Source organism: Manis javanica, chromosome 17 (assembly GCF_040802235.1).
Source record: "Manis javanica isolate MJ-LG chromosome 17, MJ_LKY, whole genome shotgun sequence".
Taxonomy (NCBI): Eukaryota; Metazoa; Chordata; class Mammalia; order Pholidota; family Manidae; genus Manis; species Manis javanica.
In genome coordinates, this window is record NC_133172.1 from 53,082,703 (window position 1) to 53,102,324 (window position 19,622).

General features: G+C 38.2%; 1 protein-coding gene across 4 annotated transcripts in view; it reads right to left on the reverse strand.

Annotated features, from left to right (window-relative positions):
- GLG1 (golgi glycoprotein 1) overlaps positions 1-19,622 on the reverse strand; it is a 168,484-nt gene that overhangs the window by 18,927 nt on the left and 129,935 nt on the right. For all 4 annotated transcript variants that reach the window (XR_012126688.1, XM_073225973.1, XM_073225974.1 and 1 more), the window contains exons 10-24: positions 18,795-18,896; positions 17,094-17,247; positions 15,096-15,233; positions 12,625-12,711; positions 11,237-11,299; positions 10,401-10,514; positions 9,307-9,395; positions 8,461-8,578; positions 7,331-7,423; positions 5,357-5,494; positions 3,887-4,010; positions 3,015-3,157; positions 2,731-2,832; positions 1,713-1,820; positions 276-396 (exon numbers count right to left, since the gene is read on the reverse strand). Coding sequence is in view for 3 of the 4 variants with exons in the window: in XM_073225973.1 (XP_073082074.1) it covers positions 276-396; positions 1,713-1,820; positions 2,731-2,832; positions 3,015-3,157; positions 3,887-4,010; positions 5,357-5,494; positions 7,331-7,423; positions 8,461-8,578; positions 9,307-9,395; positions 10,401-10,514; positions 11,237-11,299; positions 12,625-12,711; positions 15,096-15,233; positions 17,094-17,247; positions 18,795-18,896 (1,694 nt within the window). In the remaining variant the exon portion in view is untranslated. The remainder of the gene's footprint in view (positions 1-275; positions 397-1,712; positions 1,821-2,730; positions 2,833-3,014; positions 3,158-3,886; positions 4,011-5,356; positions 5,495-7,330; positions 7,424-8,460; positions 8,579-9,306; positions 9,396-10,400; positions 10,515-11,236; positions 11,300-12,624; positions 12,712-15,095; positions 15,234-17,093; positions 17,248-18,794; positions 18,897-19,622) is intronic.

Here is a 19,622-nt window from a genome sequence, read left to right on the forward strand (position 1 = left end):
GGACGAGGGAGAAAGAGGCCATGGTGATGGCTTAACTTTTATTTCTGTGATAAGCAACTCAACTTTCTCTTTTCATCAAATTTTTAACTCTGCAAGATTATTCCTAAATTCGTTTTGCCATGAAGGCCTCATCCCAGCATGAGCCAGGCCACAGATGATGTTGTCTGTGGTTGAGCTGTAGCCACAGAAGAGAGTAGCTGCAACTGATGTTTCAGAAGGGGTTTCTGCTTCTGCCAAGATGGTCAGAGAGGGTCAGCCTGAACACAGTGACTTACGACGCCCTCGGCCAGGGGTAATAGCTGCGCAGTGGTGTTTAATGTCCAGGGCACAAGCTGTGTGAAGAACTGGGTCCACAAAGATGTCTGCTTTGCTTTCCTTCAGCATGTTTAACACTTCCTAAGGAAGGGAAGACCATTGTAGAGAGAACTTTTATAGAGGAAATGCACCAGATCTGTTGTCTGTAAATATTTTACACACAAACAAAAAAGCCAAGGAGGGAGGGTTGAGGGTTAGCAACAGAGCCTCCGAGACAGGTGGCAATGTTGTGGTGATGCAAAGAGTGCAGATTTTTAGCATTTGATTTAATTCAGTAAATATACTTGGGGATCTAATGTATGCAAAGCTTTGTGCTCAGTAAAGCAGAGCACTGTATCATCAGATTTGGGGTTTGGTGTTCTGGTATGCTGCACTGTTAAATACTAAATGTTAGTATTTATATCAGCATCATACAGTTATTTTGTTACTTTAAGAAGTCTGAAAATGTGAAATCTGAAAATCAGCATAATAGGCTACATTAAAATTCCTAATCAAACAAAGGTGAATGTTTGTAAAATGTTTCACTTTACCTCCATTATTCTCAAGAGGAAAAAAGAATCGACAGAGAATAACTTCTACTGCAAGAATAATTCTTACTTGAGTTTAAAGATCTTGTGAACAAGAGAAACATAAACATGATAGAACTGAAATCAACTGCAGACTTTTCATTTATTTATACATGATGAATTATAGGATGTAAAGACAGGCCAGAAATACTTTTCTGAAATAAATATTAGTTTGCTCTCAATAAAAAGACTATAGTTCCTATAAAACAATAATAAAAACAAGAAGCAAAAAACTCAAGTATTATTCAAAAAGTCCTACTCTAAGTTAGATAGGATCACTTTGATGACAAAGCAGGCCAAGGAAAATATCTGGATTTAGCTTTTAGTCAACTCCTACCATCATTCCTAAGACTATGTGGGATCAGAACTATTTTTAGCAGATGAAAATATTTGCATACAATATTCACAGTGACTCAGCAACATTACTGAAACTTCTAAAGAGATACGTTTTTTAAAAAGATCAAATATACTATTTCACTTTCAATTTTGCAAAATAATATATGCTTAGCATCATGTTTTGATAAATTTGTTTTTATGTGATGTTCCTGAAATTATTTTTATGAATGCAGTATACTTACTGATATACTGGAATTGACATTTTGCTTAAACAAGGGTCTAGTCATGGGGTTAAGACATACTCACAAATCATTAGTACACACAAAAGAATATTTAAGTTATAGGCGATTAATGGTCAAGAACGAAACTAAAGTTTGATAAGAGGAAAGGAAGATTTAGATGTTATTAGTAAGATGTACAGATGACAGCTTTCAAAAGAAAATGAGAAGAGGAGTGAAAAGCAAGAATGGGGGAAACAAGACTGATGATGGTTACCTTTTTACACACTTCTGTTTTGATTTTGAGCAGGTTAACTTTAAGGCACTCCTCTACTTGACCTGTCTGTTCCTGGGCTGCTGCTTCTTCAGCACAGAGATTGGAGATCTATTCAGGAGACATACAGGAATAAGGCCACCGTTGCTATCACCAGAAGCCATGGTCTCTGAAACCTTAGGTTTGGTGAACCTCCCACATGTGCCCAGGGCTCTCAACAGATTTCTCATTGATTTTACCCCCCTCCCTCCTGTATGGGATGCCAGGCTTTATTCTGCTTCACAAGGATTGGCACACAGAGTTGAAAACTCATCAATGCAACATATCTTCATGCTGTAAACCTTAAGATTTGAGTCAAACTGTCCTAGGACTGGTCACAAAGAGGCTACTTCCTGATTCCATGGGAGGAAGTTTATTTAACCAAGTAAAATGCTAAAAACAAATGTTTGACATTTATAAAGGTTCAGGATCAACCCAGACTTAAAACACACACACACACACAGTCCATATGAAAGATGAAACACAGTTCACATGAAAGATGAAAAATTTAACCTTCTTTATGAGTAAGCTCATTTAAAATATCTTTTATCTCTGATCCCCTAAAATTGACACATGTTGAACAAGATTCTCCACATAACCCCTTCTAGCTAGAAAGTCAAATAATTTCCAAGAACAGGCATTTCTTCAGAGCTATTTTAGGAGCACTTTTATCTTTCTGTGAAGTCTTAGGGAGTGTTCTAGGTTGACTATCAGAATAAGGAGAAAGGAAAAACAATATGTAGATGGATATAATAACTGAACAATAGAGAAATAAGGACCCACCATAATATAGTGACAGGACTAGTGCCAAGCCTAATTCAGTGCAACAGAGAATGAGGGACTCAGACAATGGAGAGCCTAGAAGATGGGCCTTCTACTAATCTGGATTCAGGGCTGAATGGAGAGAGAGTAAGGAACTACTCTCCAATAAAAATTTCTTTGACTAGCTCTGTTCACAACCATTTTCATACCCAAATCCTACCTCATCTGAGCAGTGTAGCTGGAGCTGAGGATCTAGTCGGTAATCCAGAGCAGACTCCTGAATAATAATTCGGATCTGGTCTTCACAGTCCGAAGAGAGGCGCTGCTTGTGACAAGGGAGAATCATCAGCCTATCAGACCCCTTTTTATTTTGCCTCTGGTTTGGAGAAGGAATGGAAAACATCTTGGAAAAGTAGGAGCATGCTACAGACTTCTAATGAGACAACTGCCAGGAGTAGAGATGGCTCCAGAAATACACCCTGTGGAAAACCCAGGCAAGTTTACCTGGTCAGCATATCTCAGCTTGAGGCAAGAGATGACTTGACCTTCTAGCTCTGAATCATCCTTGGCCTTAGTCAGGATACCATGACAGAATTTAGGAATGTCAGCTTTACAGGCCTTCCTTAGCACAGGGTTTAAGCGGTAATCTGGAGCAGAAAATAGTAAGGACAGGATAAAATATTCTACCCAGATTCACAAATTTTAGAGATTCACCTTTCAAAAGGAGGCATATTATTGTCAATGACCATGAAGAAACCACTTTTATTTATTCAATAAATGTTTTTGAGTTCTCATTATATAACTTTTAATTAGCGATATACTTGGTGAAAGAGATGTGGAGACCCCCAGAATTCTTCTACCTACACAGAGGTAGAAGCTCTGTGGAGTCCTGTGGTACCAATACTCTAAGTAGTCTTCACAAAAATCAAGCAGAAATCAGCAACCTTCCCCTTAACAGATTTTCTGAAAATACTGAGAATATCAAACTCATCTCACCTATTACATTTACAAAGTCTTTCAACTCAGAGCTGAAATTTCTCTAAGAGAGATTGCCCCTATAGTCTCCTTTTACATGCATGAAGTTTTATTAGAGCTCTAGATTTTTTAAGGAACTTTAGCCCTGATCCCTTTGCTAAGTCTTCAAGGGCAGTTTTCTGTGTTTTCTTTATTTATTTTTTCAATCTCTTCTTCCCCATGACTTTCATCTTGTTTTTGTGGGTCATCTCAAAGGAGAAGTCAATCACTGGTTATTACATCCAGGCTCTACCCTTAAAATTCAAACAAAGCACCTGTAGTTTAGCTTGGTAAGTGTATTTCCACTCAATTCCATTTAAGCTGTGCTCTATGGGACCAGGAAAGCCAAGCCAAGATGTTACCTGTGTTCTGAGTGATCTGGCGCTTGGTTATCATCTGTTTGCATTTGGGATCCATCAATTCACTGTTTTTATTCTGCTTCAAGCACTGCAAGATGGTTTTCGTATCTGCTTCTGCACAGAACCTCTGCAAATAAAGTTTTATAAAAGCAGTGACCCAAATATGGCAATTAACACCATCTGTAGCATTCTTACATCTACTGGGGAGCTTACGACAGGAGCAGCCTGAATTGTCACTTGGTACAAGAGAAATGGCTAAGCCTGAATAAGCACCCAGCTCCAGTTCCCCCTTCCTCATCTTATCTCTACATATTTCTTGCATTTCTTTCTATTACCTCACTGTTTCTTACTCTGCATAGGATTGATTCCCTATTTAAATGGCTTTGTTACACTACATGGCATCTCATGAGCTTAAATATTGTTTAAGCATAAACGTAACATTGGACCAGATGGCCATGTAGCCCCTAGGCCATATCTGTCTAATCCCAGTGGAAATTTAGGAATTACCCACCAACCAATGTGAACAGGGATGTTGGGAATGAACCTATCCAGTTCATCTTTTAACTCTTAAGGGCTATAAGCCTACCAAACCTTGTGGGGCTGGCCCCTGGATACTTGAAGTTAGAGATCCACTTTGGACTACTACTAAACTCCACCTCTCTCTGCTAATTATAGTCTACCAATATCTTAGTATGGGAATGCGGATCACTGATTTTTATAAAAGTCATCAAAATCTTACAAAGCCCCCTCAAATCAAGAGTCTGAATTTCCACTTTTACACAGGATTCAATTCTACCAGGACCAGGTAAAGAGACTCCTAACTTGCAAAATTCTCTCTGGAATTTATTTAATAGGGTGAAAAGAAGTATTTTATTTTAAGGGAAGGCTGAAATAGGGGTTAGAACCTTATGTTTAACCTCTTTGTATATGTGGATAGATCCAGGAGCGGGCACATCTAGGTTCTCTCAGTCTGCCTGGAGAGAAAGTTCACTGAAGAAGCAGAAGAACTTGTAGAACAGAAAAGCCTTCTGTGTGTTAGGTGGATGAGGAGGACAGTCAGCGTCCTGCCATTTTCAGTGTGCCTACCACTAACTGCCCACAAAACCAATCACATGCTCATCTACTTAGTTGTGCCTCTGGCTGAAGTAAAGCCATTTATCTCAGCTCAGCAGTTTTCAAAAGTTGACCATGCATGAGAATCACCTGGGAGGCTTGTTAAAGCAGACACCCCACTCCCAGAGTTTAGACATTTAGTTACTCCCATTCAGCAGATACGGGGTGAGGCCCAAGAATCTGTAATTCCCAGATGATGCTAATGATGCTGGTCTAGGGACCACACTGAGAACCACTGTCTTAACTGTATCAAACTAGTTGAAATGAAAAAATTACATGAATTTGCTCTAAAATTTAAGTAAGTTCACGTTGGTATTTTTACTCTACTCTGTGTGTAGCCCTTGGTTTTGCATTTCTTACCTTTATCATCTGCTTGCAGACTCTCATAAGTGTATAGTCCAGTTCTGGGTCCATCATCTCTGTCTCCTGCAGCTTAAAAACTTTCTGGTGGCAGCGGGTACTTAGCTGCTTCTTGTTCTCTTTCAGACATTCAATAATCTAGGGCATAAGAATTACAATCCAGTTAAGGGGTCTATCAGGAATTGATAATCCATGTATTATGAGTGAAGCACTCAGTTCTTAGTGCAGCCCCCCATTTTTCTATCCAACTACCTTCCATTTCTATCTAATTCCTAGGTAACAGGCGTCAGGATTTCCTCACCAAAGAGAATCATATTTACAGATATATAACCTCAGGGCTAATAGTAAACCAAACTGTATAAAAATAATAGATGGACAGCAAGCTGTCCTGGAGTCTAATTGGAAGGAAATCCACTCACACTTCCTAGTTTCTTCTGCCTTCTAGAGCTGTTCCTTGTCCAAATTCCTTTTGGTGCATAATTTGCCTCTCTGCCTTTCCCTGGAGCAATAACCCTGGCTAGGCAGTAGGCACAGGCCAGGAGGTTCAGTCCAACACACGATTTATCACATAAGAATAGATCAACAGATACCACGTATGAATCAGACCAAATCCTTATCCCTGAAGAACATATAGTTTCACAGGGCAAACATTATATAAATAACTAACTACAATAAAAAAGATGAGTGGGTTAACATAAAAGCATTAAGTGCCACAGAATGGATTTTAAAATAGTTAAATATATCCTAAAACCTCCCATTTCCTATACCAAACTTTAAGATATTATAAAAAGTGATAAAGAGGGGAAGCAGAGAGGAAGCTGCAGTTGCTAGCTATGGCTGTAGCACAAAGTCATGAGATATCTGTGAAATCTTTAAGGCACAACCAAGAATCACCATATAACTAAGGGGAAGGCAATGGAGCAATGAAAGGTATATTTAACATCCTCAGAACCATACAGAAGAAAACAAAAATCAGGAACAGGTAGTTATGAAAGCCAATTACAACTCTTGGAAATGAATATAAAACCCAATTAACTGGCACTATCTAAAGAGCAGAACAGACAGATTAAGCCTAGAAAGCATTAAGCCTGGAAATGGAACTGAGGAATTAACTCAATGTAGCACAAAGACACAAAGAAATGGAAAGTATGAAAGAAAAAGTTAAGAGACATGGAAGATAGATTCAGATGTTTCAACTGTCTAATAGGAGTTCCAGAAGGAAGGAAAAGAAAGGCAGTATTTGAAAACACAGTTGAGAACTTCCCAAATTTGAAGAAGACGTGAATTTTGAAACTGAAAAAGCCAACTAAGATAAAGAAATTTAATAACATACTTAATTATATCACAGTGAGGTTACAGATCATTAAATATAGAGAGAAAACTCAGAGACAAATTACACAGCAATGAGAACCAGATTGAACCAGACTGACCAGCAAGAGCAGATACAAGAAGACAGAGGCCACTTCTTCAAAGGCTAAAATACCATGGCAATGACCTTAACTAGAAGAGGTAGCTAAGTCACTGGGAAAACATTAAAAAATAAAAATTAAAAAATCACTTGTCTGTACTTCACTCCTGATGATTCTGAATAGGGCCCTATTCTGTGTATTTGGGGAAAATAGCTCCCTATTTAATTTTTCTGTGACTTCTAGTTAAGAACCTCTATGCAATGGAAACATAATTTTGGAAATATAGGACTATTAAGAAAGCTAGAGAGAGGAGGAGGCATTTGATGATCATTAGGACCTTTTAGGCAAAGAAGGTGGGGAAGGACAAAGTAATGTGAAAGGGGAGAAAACAAATGAGACAAAAAGGAATGCAGGTGGGGAACTTTGGGTAAAGTTTGGCATAGCTTAAGAGGGATGATTAGGCTGGAAAAGATGTGATGAGGCCTATCCCATCAGTGAAGAATTGATCATTAATATGTTACCTTCATACTACTTTCATAATTTAAAAATTAAAACAAAAAGTTACCTGAGCATTGCCATACTGCACAGTGGAACAGTAGTTTTTAATGTCACTCTTGCAGGCTTCATACAGATCTGGTTCCAGACGGATGTCCTCTGTCTACATGAGAGACGACCAGCAGAGAAAAGTGAGCTCATTCTAAGTTAAAGGTATCAAGGTCTACATATGTATTTACTGATTGGATCTTGTCTAGTGACCACAACATAGCGAAGTGGCGGCAGTACGGCCACTGCAGTAAAAGGCGAGTTAGGACTGAGTTTCAGTTCTGTCAGTAACTAGCTACATGGCTTTGGACTTTGCAAAACAAAATGCTATCATCTATCCTGCCCCCTTCATAGGACTCCTGTGAGATAAAGTATGATACAATGATGTGGAAACCACTTTAGCAAGTTAAAACCATTATATAAGAAGTGTAGAGTCCTATATTTATTATTTTACTGTAAGAGTAAGGTTCAAAGCAAGGGACCCAAAATCTTTATAGGACATTTAGGCCAGCTCTACTTAAATATAATTATCATGAATCACTACAACTCTTTGTGAAAATCTGGTAATGCAACTTTTGTGATATTAATGCTGTTTGGTATTCATTACTAGTTTTTGCTTAGATGGAGGTAAAATAAGTATGATTCATAATATAAAACACACTATTATTATTATTTTTTGTAGAAAATTCTCTTAACCTCTTCTGCTCCTTATTTATTAAGGTGTCACTGATAAACAATCTTATGAAGGTTTCACGTGAGCAACATTGTGGTTACTGCATTCACCCGTATTATCAAGTCCCCCCCACATATTCCATTGCAGTCACTGTCCATTAGCACAGTAAGATGCTAGAGAGTCACTACTTGCCTTCTCTGTGCTATACTGTCTCCTTGAAGATACTATTGTTGCAATGATGTTATCACAAGCTTACAGCTTGTCTTACAGCTAGATTTCCAGTTATATGTGATAAAAACTCATTGGTCAAGAAAAAAAAGTGAATTAAGAAGCTGGTAATATGGTAACATTTTAGCACAAGGCTCCAAGTCTTAATCACAATAGTGGCCAAAATCTTCCAATTTGCCCTTGCCCTGACCCAACACTCTGAAACCTGTCTCTGTGGTTTCTGGGACCAGAGCTCTACTTCAAGGCATTACCATCTCTAGTTCTTCCACACGCAGCTGCTTGCGGCACTTCAGGGATACCCTGTGCTCCTTGGCTTCCTGTAGGGTGTCATTGCGCACGGTGGTGCTCAGGCAGATCACTACGTCCACCCTGCCAGGGAAAGGAGAAGGCCTGAGACTGGCTGTAGCCACCAGGTGGGCTGGGGCAGGGGCTGCACCACCTCCCCAGGATCCATGATCCCTTTTTTGTTATCTTTCAATGCTTTACTAGAAGTTTCCACTTGTTTTCAGAGTACTGAAAGCAGCAATTTGACTATGTAATGCCATACAAATCGGGCCACAACACAAAAGCTGACTATATTCCTGACTGGCAGAAAGAAGAGAGGGGACATGTGTGCAAGGACAGTTCACCACTTGTTTTGTAAAAAATGTGACCAGAGAGGAATGCTGCTCTTAACTATGGACTGAGTCTTCAAATGTACTGAGAAACTTTGCTGAAAGGGACAGAAACCTGAAAAAAATGGGAAATTGGCTGGTATGGAGGGGAAATGTGTTCTAGAACCATGCCTTTGCAAAGAGCAATACAGAATTTGGACGGTCATGCTATAAAAGTTCATCACTGCCCTCATTAAGACCTAATTCTTTAACAAATCAAGTTTTTCATTTATCTCTAACTCAGTAAAAGCCTCTGCTGCTTTCCTGAAGAGATGACAAAATGAGATGCTGCTGGAAGTCAGTTACGACGATGTAGCCAGACAAAAGATGGGCAGTCACACTCCCAAAGCAGCGTACAGGAGGCCTCCAGGGCCGATCCTGCCAGAATGCAGGAGGTCACCAGACATACTGGGTAGCAGAACAAATCAATTAAAAGCTACATACTTCTTTTTTATGTTGGGGCAAAGTTTCAACACATCCTCCTTGCAGGCCATTTTAAACTTGTAAGAGAACCGAAAATCCTTCATTTGCACCTGAAAAAGATGATGAGAAAGAAAGTCAAAAGTTCTGCGGCACGTTCTAATCAATAGCGCTGGGTGACCCTGTGCTCACATAGAGTGCAGAAGAAGCCTACTTTCCAGGATCTGTGCGACTTGCCCTCTGTCTCTCTCAGACTTCATGACCCGCCAACCTCTGCATTGCTCCCTCTGCTGCACACTGCAGCTTCCCTGCTATTCCAGTCACACACATGCTGTTCCTTCTGCCAAAAGGGCTCTTAGCTCTCTCCATGGTTTGCTTTCTCACTTACTTGGCATTTCTATTCAAATACACCTTCTGAAGTTCCCTTTCTCCTTCACCTTCCAGTGCTTTCACTGCTTGATTTTTCTTCATAGGCCTTGAGACTTTATTTGTAAATGTGTTTTTGCATGGGCAGGGTTTATCTATTCCACCACTCTCTCTCAGTGCATGTACTCTAGAAGCCCTCAATACATCTGTTAAAGGCAGGCAGGTAGGCTATATGCCCTGAAGAGAGGTCAGTTTTAAACAGACGACTGGATTTCATCTTCTTGGGAAGGAAGTGCTTATGGTGTGATCTTCTTATTCAGATGCCAAAACTGGGTAATACGACTTAAAGAAAAAAAAGGTATAGAGTCTACTGTTTTGATACACATTTGGGCTGCTGCACTAAATAAGGACACAACAGATTCTACTAATACTGTTAAAGGAAAGGCTATAATACCTTTTGAAAGCAAGCAGTGTGACTAGAACAGAAGCACCTGTTCCCTGTCTCTATCCTCACTGGACTATATGCTCCCTAAGGGTACGGATTCTGTCTTACTTACCAATGCATTTCCAGAGCCTAACACAGTGCCTGACCATAATAGAGTAATACGTTTTTGGGGAACAAATCTAAACAGGACATATATTTGGAAAAAATGACTTTTCACAGAAGAGGTGCTCTCGTGTTCTTAATGAGGAAGGAATTCAGTAACCATTCAACCAGCTCAGACAGAAGAGATTTGCCTGGAGTTACTGACCAGCTGGAAGTGGGTGACTCCAATGGCACACTTCTCATTCATATCTTTCTGGTGTTTGTTCTGTATCAGACATTCCATCAGGTCCCCAGAGTCTATTTGGTTATCCGCCACATCCTGGGGAAGATGGTGCACATTAATACTTTGTTTGCAACAAATACTGAACAAATCCTGCACCCTAGCCTATGCAAAATGAAAACGAGACTGATTCTAGAGCCTTCACAAAGAAGACATATCATAAATTATGTCAAAATGAGCCTGAGAAATTCAGGGGAATAAAATTTACACAGCAAGTTGCCTGCATGAAGCCCTAGCAAGAACATGTATTCCTTTCCTTATATGACCAGCAGCTGGCTCTCAGGATAACACCTACATAGCCTCCTGACCATCCATCCGTCCATCTGTATGGTTCCTGGATGTGTTTCACTCCCACAATTTAGGTGGTTCAATAAAGCAAAAAAGTAACAGAATTCACTCAGTTTACAAGGAGACAGTTGGAAGGGGCAGCCACAGTTACTGCTAACAAACTCTGGGCTGATATATCAAAAGCAAGGCAGCCACGCTAATGCTAATAGTGGCTTCCCGCTTCCCTCTTAAAAAGGGCATCTCGTCAACTGCTGCTAACACATACCAGGTCACCTACAAAGGATAATCAAATATGGTTTCCCAGGAAGGTGGCACCCCTCTCTTGATTTTATTTACATTTTCAACTTAAACTTGCCAATTTGGCAATCACTCAGGACTAATGTATACTGAAGATAGAGATGGGTCAAATATATTCAGAGACCACAGTCTCAATAAATTTGATTCTAACTCTTGTTTCTCCAGACATCACTTACGTGGCAAAAATTCTGAATTATGGGCTCGCAGGCTCTCATCAGCAAGGCTTCTATTTGAATATCCTGTCAAAGATTAAATACATTAATAATTCTGCTTTAGAAAGAATCAGGGGTGATGAGAGGAACAGTGTTTTTCTGAATCAGTAACATCCAAAGAGCAAATAATCTAATACGTAAATTTGGAAAATATTCTATGCCTTAAGTTAGACAGCCCCCGCACAGACACAGCTCCTTTTTGTTGAAGACAAGTTTTCTACAGGCAGAATCTGCTTGTGTCTAAGCAAATGAGAGGGCTGAATTAAGGACAGTGGGGAGAAAAATCACTTTTTAATAATACCAGAGAATATAAAGCCTTTGGAGTTTTTCCAGAAAGCTAAGCAGTTCAAAATGAAAAAAGAGGTAACTAACATTTACCTTTAGTTTACTAACTCCTAAGCCAGATAGATTGCTGTCCTCAAACCTGATGACAAACTGCTATTTTTGGGAAACATAACACTAACTCCTTTTAAGCAGACAATAATCATAAACAGCACTAACTGCTGAAAATAAAAACATCCTTTAGAGTTACGCAGCCCAGAATGGCCTCGTGAGCCTCTGAGAATGGGAGGAAATGACAGAAAAATGAAAGGAGACAATAAACTTTCGAAAGATAGAAAGCAAAAAAAAAAAAAAAAAAAAAAAAAAAAGAGACTGGTTAAGAAATGTAATTTAATGTATTGTCAATTTTGACAATTCAAATAGTTATAAAAGGCTGATGATAAAAAAAATAGCAATCCCAGTTTCCCTGATTTTTGACCCCATAAAACAACTTAACATTTTTAGCTGCTCCCTCCTCCATATTAATTTCTATATTTCTAAATAATATGCTATGTTTATGAAGTTTCTTCATTTCTTTTTTTATATTTAAGTGGGTTTCAGGATGGACAAGGAATAAACACATATATTCAATCTTTCAAGTTTAACTGAAAGTCCAAGGCTTTTATTTTATTAAATGCACAGACATTACCAAATGACCTAATCGAAAGAGTTGAAGAAAACAGGAATTCTTGAACTATCCTTAAATGTGATTAAGAGATTTAAAGTATAGCTGCTGTCTTCTTAAGGATAGGTAGGAAGAGTGGTCTAAACCCTGTGATAACTATCTTATGAAGAAAACCAAAGGCCTATTCAGAGTGCTTTACTGGAGAAATGAGGAAAGGGGTTCAGGAAGCCACACAAGGTATTTCTTTATAAAGCAAAACAGAGAGAATCTGATGAGGTTTCTTATAGAGAAGTTTTATAGAGGTTTTATAAAGAATCTGCACTTTCAGGAGTCTAGAAACAGTATAAGAAAAAAGGAAAGGCTGCTGACAGAGTGGCTCTCTCATTTTGAGCTGCGAACTGCTTACCTCGGATTCTAACTCGGTGAGGTTGCCGACTATATCCCTGCACTCTACAGCCAAGTCATCAAGATGATCCTGGAGACACTCAAGTTCCTGCAAATAAAAAGGTAATCCCTTGGCATATGTTAATTACATAAATAATCAAGGGAAGTTGAGATACCAGTGTCTACTTCCTTTTCAGTGGGACTCCTTTTCTTTTCAAAACTACTTCACTGAATAGAATACTAAAGTTTTATTTGATTTCCTAAACTGGGATTGCCGAAAAGATAATTACTTGATGTAACAGGGTAGTTAAGAGGGTCAAGGGGTTATACAATAGCCACGTAACTCCTACAGAAGGCCAAATCGGTAAGTCCAACAAGAATCAATGTTCAGGGGTCTTCAGAGTCTAAAAATCTTATCAGGCCTTTATTCCATTCCTTTAATACCCTGCCATTCTATTTTCATCTATGTTTTGATATTCTTTGCATCCTATTTTAAATCAGTATTTTGATAATGATCACTGGAAAACAAATTCACAGTGAAAGACAGAATATTTTAAGATTCTTCATGAACAAAGTAGGTTGGGATCCAAGGTCTGAAACACAGCATAGAGCTGACAGTTCCTGCAAATCAAATCTGGGATTCTAACCCTAGCCTACATAGAAGGATTGTGTCAGGGAAACTGGAAAACAAATGAGCATAGTAGGGTCTGGGTATCTAACAGTCATCTTGTCTGGGCTTTGGAAACTGAGATGAAGTGACCTTGCAGTATCAGTCCATTACTATCCTTTTAGAGTTTTAGAAGCTTTAAGTAAAACAGGAGCTCACTTCCCCAAAACATATCAACAGCTATTTCTCAGCAAAGGGCTCTGCTAAAGGATCAAGTTTAACTTACTGGCTATTATGCAAGAAACTCTGTTTTGGAATTAGAATGGAAGGGAGAAAAAGGGTTTTAGAAATTATGTAACAGTCAGAAAGGGGGAAAATATGCTAAAGGAAAATGCCTAGAACTGTTCAGAGTAAGATAAATGGCTAAGGGAATAATCTCATTTGTGAATCCTTTCCTAAATCTAGCTTCATGGTGATGGGCTGCAAAGTAGGGCTTTCTCAATGTTACTTTACAGGGGGTATGAAAGGAGAATGTTTCCTGGGATGCCATATAACCATATCCCTTTTGTTATTGATCGGGGCAGCAGAAAGCTAAACTTTAGACATTTTCTAACAGTAAACATGACAGAACTGTAGCAGGCTCAGTAAGTAGACTGCTGAAAATACATTCCCAGTCCTAACAGATCTAAGTACGGAGCCATGTTGCTTCTTAAAACTGTGCAGTTCCTGTACATGTGTGACTTTTTAATAGTTAATCCCAAAGGGTGTTCCACAGTGATACAAATGGAACCTGGATACCTGAGTTCACACCTTATTCTACTATGAATGCAGCTTCAAACAAGCAGCTGTTCTCCTCACTGCTTGGTTCCCCTGCCTTAAGACAGATGACAAACTACCTCCCTGCTTAATTTGCTAGAATGTAGTAATATACTTTTTTTTTTTTTTAACTAGGCACAAAACTTTAGGAAACATATTATAGCATGCACTTAATTCTTGGGAGCTGTTTCTTCTCTACATTTTCCTGTATGGAGAGGTTATAATACAATGGAACGAATGTCAAGCTAGGATTACACCTGAGTTTTAGATAAAACACTTTACTTCTCTAAGCCTGTTTTTTCAATTACTAGATGGAAAAAAGAATTCCATTCCTACCTATCTTGTAGGACTATGGTAGGGCATGCATACCACGCTATCATGCATACCAGCATTTACATATACATTTGTATATATACTCTGCATTCCCTCAGAAGTATTAATGTGACTTACAAAAGTGAGAAAAAGCAAAAAAAAGAGGAAGATAAAATGAATTTTAAAAAAGTAAAAAATAGGAAAGAAAAGGAAAATATGATAGAAAGGGATGGATCAATTACACTGTAATATCATTGTATAGTGAGACATGGTAACTACACTTATTGTGGAGAGCATTTTCTAATGTATATGATTGTTGAATTACCATGTTGTATACCTGAAGCAAATACAATAGTGTATTATAAACCATACTTCAATTAAAAGAAAAAAAGTGGGGTGGAGCCAGCAATAAGCTTGGGACACAAGATGTCCACTATGAAATCTTACATACTTGCTACAGGCAGGGCACACCTTTTTTTACAGGCTTTTAATGAGGTAACACAAAGAGGGAAAATAATCAATTAAAAAATGTAGTACCCATAATATAAAAACAAACTGCTTAGGAAAAGTACAAGTATTCCTGACACAGAGAAGAAAGAGCAAATTTTCCTGAGAATTTCTTAGAGAGAGAACACTGAATAATATAATAAATGTCATTGGGTGAAGTCAACAGAGATGGATTTTATATTTGTATTCTATGTAAATTGTTAAACATTATTATTATTACTGTAAAAAAAATAGGTAGCTATAGCAGTTACCTGTCCGGTCTCTGTTTTTTCACTGCACCATTTTCCCAGATCAATTAGGCACTTATCCTGCAGAGCAGGATCCAGCTTAACATCCATGGCTCGTTGGTGTAGGATTCTCTGGACTTCAGCTCGGCACTCGCGTGAGAGCTGCATGAGAAATAACAAGGAAAATAGTTTAAAGGTAGCAAAACAAAACCAAAAAGATACTAGATAAAGCAAATTTGAGGTCAGGAAATTAACAAATTATACTTTCATACCAAACTTTATACCTCAAATTCCTCTCCCAGAATAAGGATTAAATGTTCTAGGAGGCTTCTAAAACCCTGCTTCCTTAGGAATCAGATTGTAACTTTAGCATTTTTCTAATATACTATGTGAAACAATATCCTTTTCTTGAATATCCTGATAAAAAGTGAAGCAGATTCATTAAGATAAGGTTAGAGTATTTTGTTTAGCAAAATTAATTTGCTACTACTCTACGAATGTAGAGTAAAATGCTGGATATCCAAGAATACACAACTAGATCAGAATTAAGTTTAAATTTATCTAAACTCAGAACAAGCAGGTAACAATAGAAGCAATGGTCACTACATGTCAGAACCAGACTCTTCTAGATGAGGTAGGGAGAATCAGAAGAGGGTGAAACCAGTGAAAAGTAACATTTCTGGAAGGTTGTGAAAAAGCTGTCTCTTCCTAAAACAGCCAACACGCTGGGGGAGGGGGAGGAGGAGTAACTGCTCAGTGAGCATGGGTTTCCCTTTTGGAGACATGGAAATGTTCTGAGCATAGAGGTGGTAGCTGTGTGACTTTATGTATGTGACAAATGCTACTGAATTTTTCTCTTTAAAATGGTTCATTTATGTTATGTGAATTTCATCTTAATTTTTAAAAGAAGTGTATTTTTTTAAAAGACAGCATGCTAGAGTCCACTGTTTTCATTTACAATACAACGAACTTCCTACTGTAGTGACTACCAACATGCCAGCATTCGGGAGCTCCTGTGATTAATGAGCCTCATTATATAGGGGAAAAAAGGAATTAATCATGGGGATAAAGGCAGAGCATCGGGAATATAGACAATCATACTGTAAAATCTTTTTATGATGACCTACGGTAACTACCCTTATCGTGATGAGAATTTATATAATTGTTGAATCACTATGTTGTACACCTGAAACCAAAAAAATATTACATACTAACTACACTTCAATAAAAAAAGAAAATAACAAATTCCCTTATTTTCTTACATAGCAGTATAAAAACTGGGTTACAACTGCAATGGCTGAAGTATGACATTTCTATTTGAGTCTCCTCATTGTGAAACAGACTTTTGCAGAAAGCTCAGAAGGGGTATTTGTAAACATTCATGTGAAGTAATATCTCTACTTTCTGTAAAAATTGTAGAACTGAAATTAGTAAGAGTACCTCAGAAGGCTGAAAAAGGCCCTCCTGGAGAGCATGCAGTCTATCAGAATAACACTGGAAGGCAACAAATGTTGCCTGAGAGTCAAGCACACACAAATACAACTAACAAGGCAGCAATTAGGGCAGAAAAATAGGAAGAGACTGGGGTATGAAGGTTTCTACTCCAACTAGTGTACTATTAGAGAGGCCTCATTAATACAGGTATTATGTGTTCTGCTGCCAAGGGCAGAAATCTAAAAACCATTTGTATCCTGGCTAAGAGCTTCTAATGGATTTTTAAAGCTAAATAAAGTGAGGGCAGCAGAATTTAATTGTCTATTTGTGATTTAGATTTCAGTAATTTAAAGAAAAACCTGGAAATGTCCCCTGGCTCATTTTGTTAAAAACTTATATCAAATAGAAAGAAGCTGGTGGAGCAACTGTATGTACACTCACTGAATGAAGTTTCTAGTAGTGCAGCAATCCCTCCTCACCAGATATACTAATGGAGTTTTCCTAGGATGACAGAAATCAGAACAATATATAGCAAACTAATTAAAAAACAAATGATAAGAAGAAACAAAGTCAATATTGAGTGCATACCCTTCTGCCCTGTTCCTCAGTGCGGTAGGCATGTCTGTATAAGCAAGAAAACACAGCTCCAGGAGGCATAAGTTCACTGGTTTCATTCCAACCATGGGTGTGGCAAAGACGAGATGCATCTCCCTGGCATTTGCGGTATAAGACAGGGTCCAGTCTACAGTTAAAAGTTAAAAAGACGTTCCTGAATTTTGGTCTTCATGAACACACACACAATGGTCAGTCTATAAAAGTTTACTGACTTAATACATAAGATTTAAGTTCTACCTCAAAGACGTTATCTTGGTTACATAAGACACACAACATTACAATTATAGACTTAGCACTAACGTGCCCTTGCTGAAATGAGAAAGCAAGGGCTGAAGCAATCATTATGCAATTCACAATTTTTACTCAATACTCTCTTCTAAGTATGAATGAAATTCAATTCTAACATACTAGATTCGATAAGATCAGGAAACGGCAAGATAAACAGAATCTCTCACTCAACTTCCTTTCTAGTAAAACTGTTTCTTTTTCCCATGCATGCAAGGCAAGGCAGTTATATTTTTAGTTTACCTGAATATGCTTATCAATTTGAAAAATGTGACATTAACTTTGCCTCTGGAGACAGTAGATTAGGCAATGAGCCTGCTGCTTCTCCAGATCAGACCAATGAATGCTTAATTCTATCTACATTACAATGTCAACTTTGGGGAAGGGCTATTTAATGGGAGAAGAAAGGCTGATACTTAATGAGCAGCTTTTGAGACTGAAACATTGTTTGATTATGGGTGATGGAATTACAGAAGAGGAAAAAACATGATTTTCAGGTAGTAAACAGTAAACTTTTTATTGTTTTGGTTTAGATGGCCTGAGTACAAAATTCCTACCCAGCTTTCTGTAGTCCTTTCCAGGGCCAATTTTAGAAACACAAATGAAAACCCATTGACTCTTCAAGTAATCTCTTTCTAGTAAAGTATGTGGGTAAAATATATTAATCACCAGGAAATATTGATGACCAAAGTACAGTGGCTTCAACAACTACGACTCAGGAAGCAGCTGAACCTGGGAAGCAGAAGGAGCAGCCTGATGCGCTGCTGGCTGCTATAGAGGTGGAAAGGGAAAAGACATAGAGATGGAGATTGCAGCCAATAAACTATAGTAATTCTACCTTTAATACAGATCCTTCTCCTATTTCATGCTCCCAATTCCCCCACCCCCCCACCTTATTTTTTGGATAATAGGATGAGAAGAGAATTAGAAAATGAAGTTGTCACTTACTGATAAGAGCCTCTAAAGATAGAATAAATTCAATAACTTTGAATAGTTAAAGAAATAAAAGCAAATTCCCATACCCAGGGCAAATCAATAAGAATAAAAATGCATTATTTTCTTCTTAGAGACATATCTGAAGATGCTTCTGCTGCCCCATAGGGGCCCAAGTTCTTTCTGGATAGATGTTTGTGGTATCAGAAATATCTGATCCTGACTTCCAAAGACATAGTGAATGGGGACAATTAAGAGATAGACCTGCAGCAGTTGCCTCTGTTTTCAGATAGATACTCTTCTAAAAGAAAGGTTTTTCAGGGGATTGGAGCCTGCCAGCTCTCCCAGAACTTAAAAAAAACAAATTCCTATTAATTATTTCAAAAAATACAGGAGATACTAACTACACAGGAAAACAGGCTGAGGCTTATATTACTCTGGCCTCAAAACACTTACTTCCAATCTCGGGAAATGAAATATTGCAGCTCTAAAAGACGGTGTTCACAATCTTCCACCATTTTCTCTGTGTATAAATGTTCCATCAGGCACGAGAGGATCCTGGGCATAAATAGGGGTGAAATTGTAACAAGAGAAAGAAGAGTTCTGACAAGAGGTTCTCAGAACTCTCACAACAGTATTTCTTGGTTTGCAGAAAAAGCCACTTACAGCTCTTTTCCTAGGGCAATCACAGATTTCCATTTCTGAGAATAACGCAAATTAACTCAACCTGACAGTGATTATGCCTTTTATCAACTTCAGAGCCACTTAGCACTTAGGACTCAGCTTGCATAAGATCTGTGTGCAGTTGCTTTAATTTTAACTTTATTATAAAAAAACTCCCCCCCCACACAAAAGTAAAGAATCATAGTATCCACGTTCCCTTCCCATAGTTCTACCAACCTAAGGCCAAGTTTGTTTTAACTCTGCAACCCCTTGCTGCTATTTTGAAGCAAACCCAGGTATTTGTTCTTAAATGCTGAAGCATGCTTCTCTATGATAATATAATACCATTATCAACCAAAAGAATTTAATTTTAAAAATTCTTACTATCATGTAATATTCTATCAATTTTCAAAATTTTTTCAATTACTGCATGCCCTTTTATATGTTCAAATCAGGACCCAGAAAAAGTGCATACTTGCATTTAACTGATAATACCTTCTATTTCAATTTGTAGCAGTTCCCTCCTTCCTCCCTCTTCCCTGCCCCCTTTATGGCTGATGCACTTTTTTTTATACTGGTAAATATTCTGAAACAGTCTTAAGCGAGTTTGGCTATCTCCTC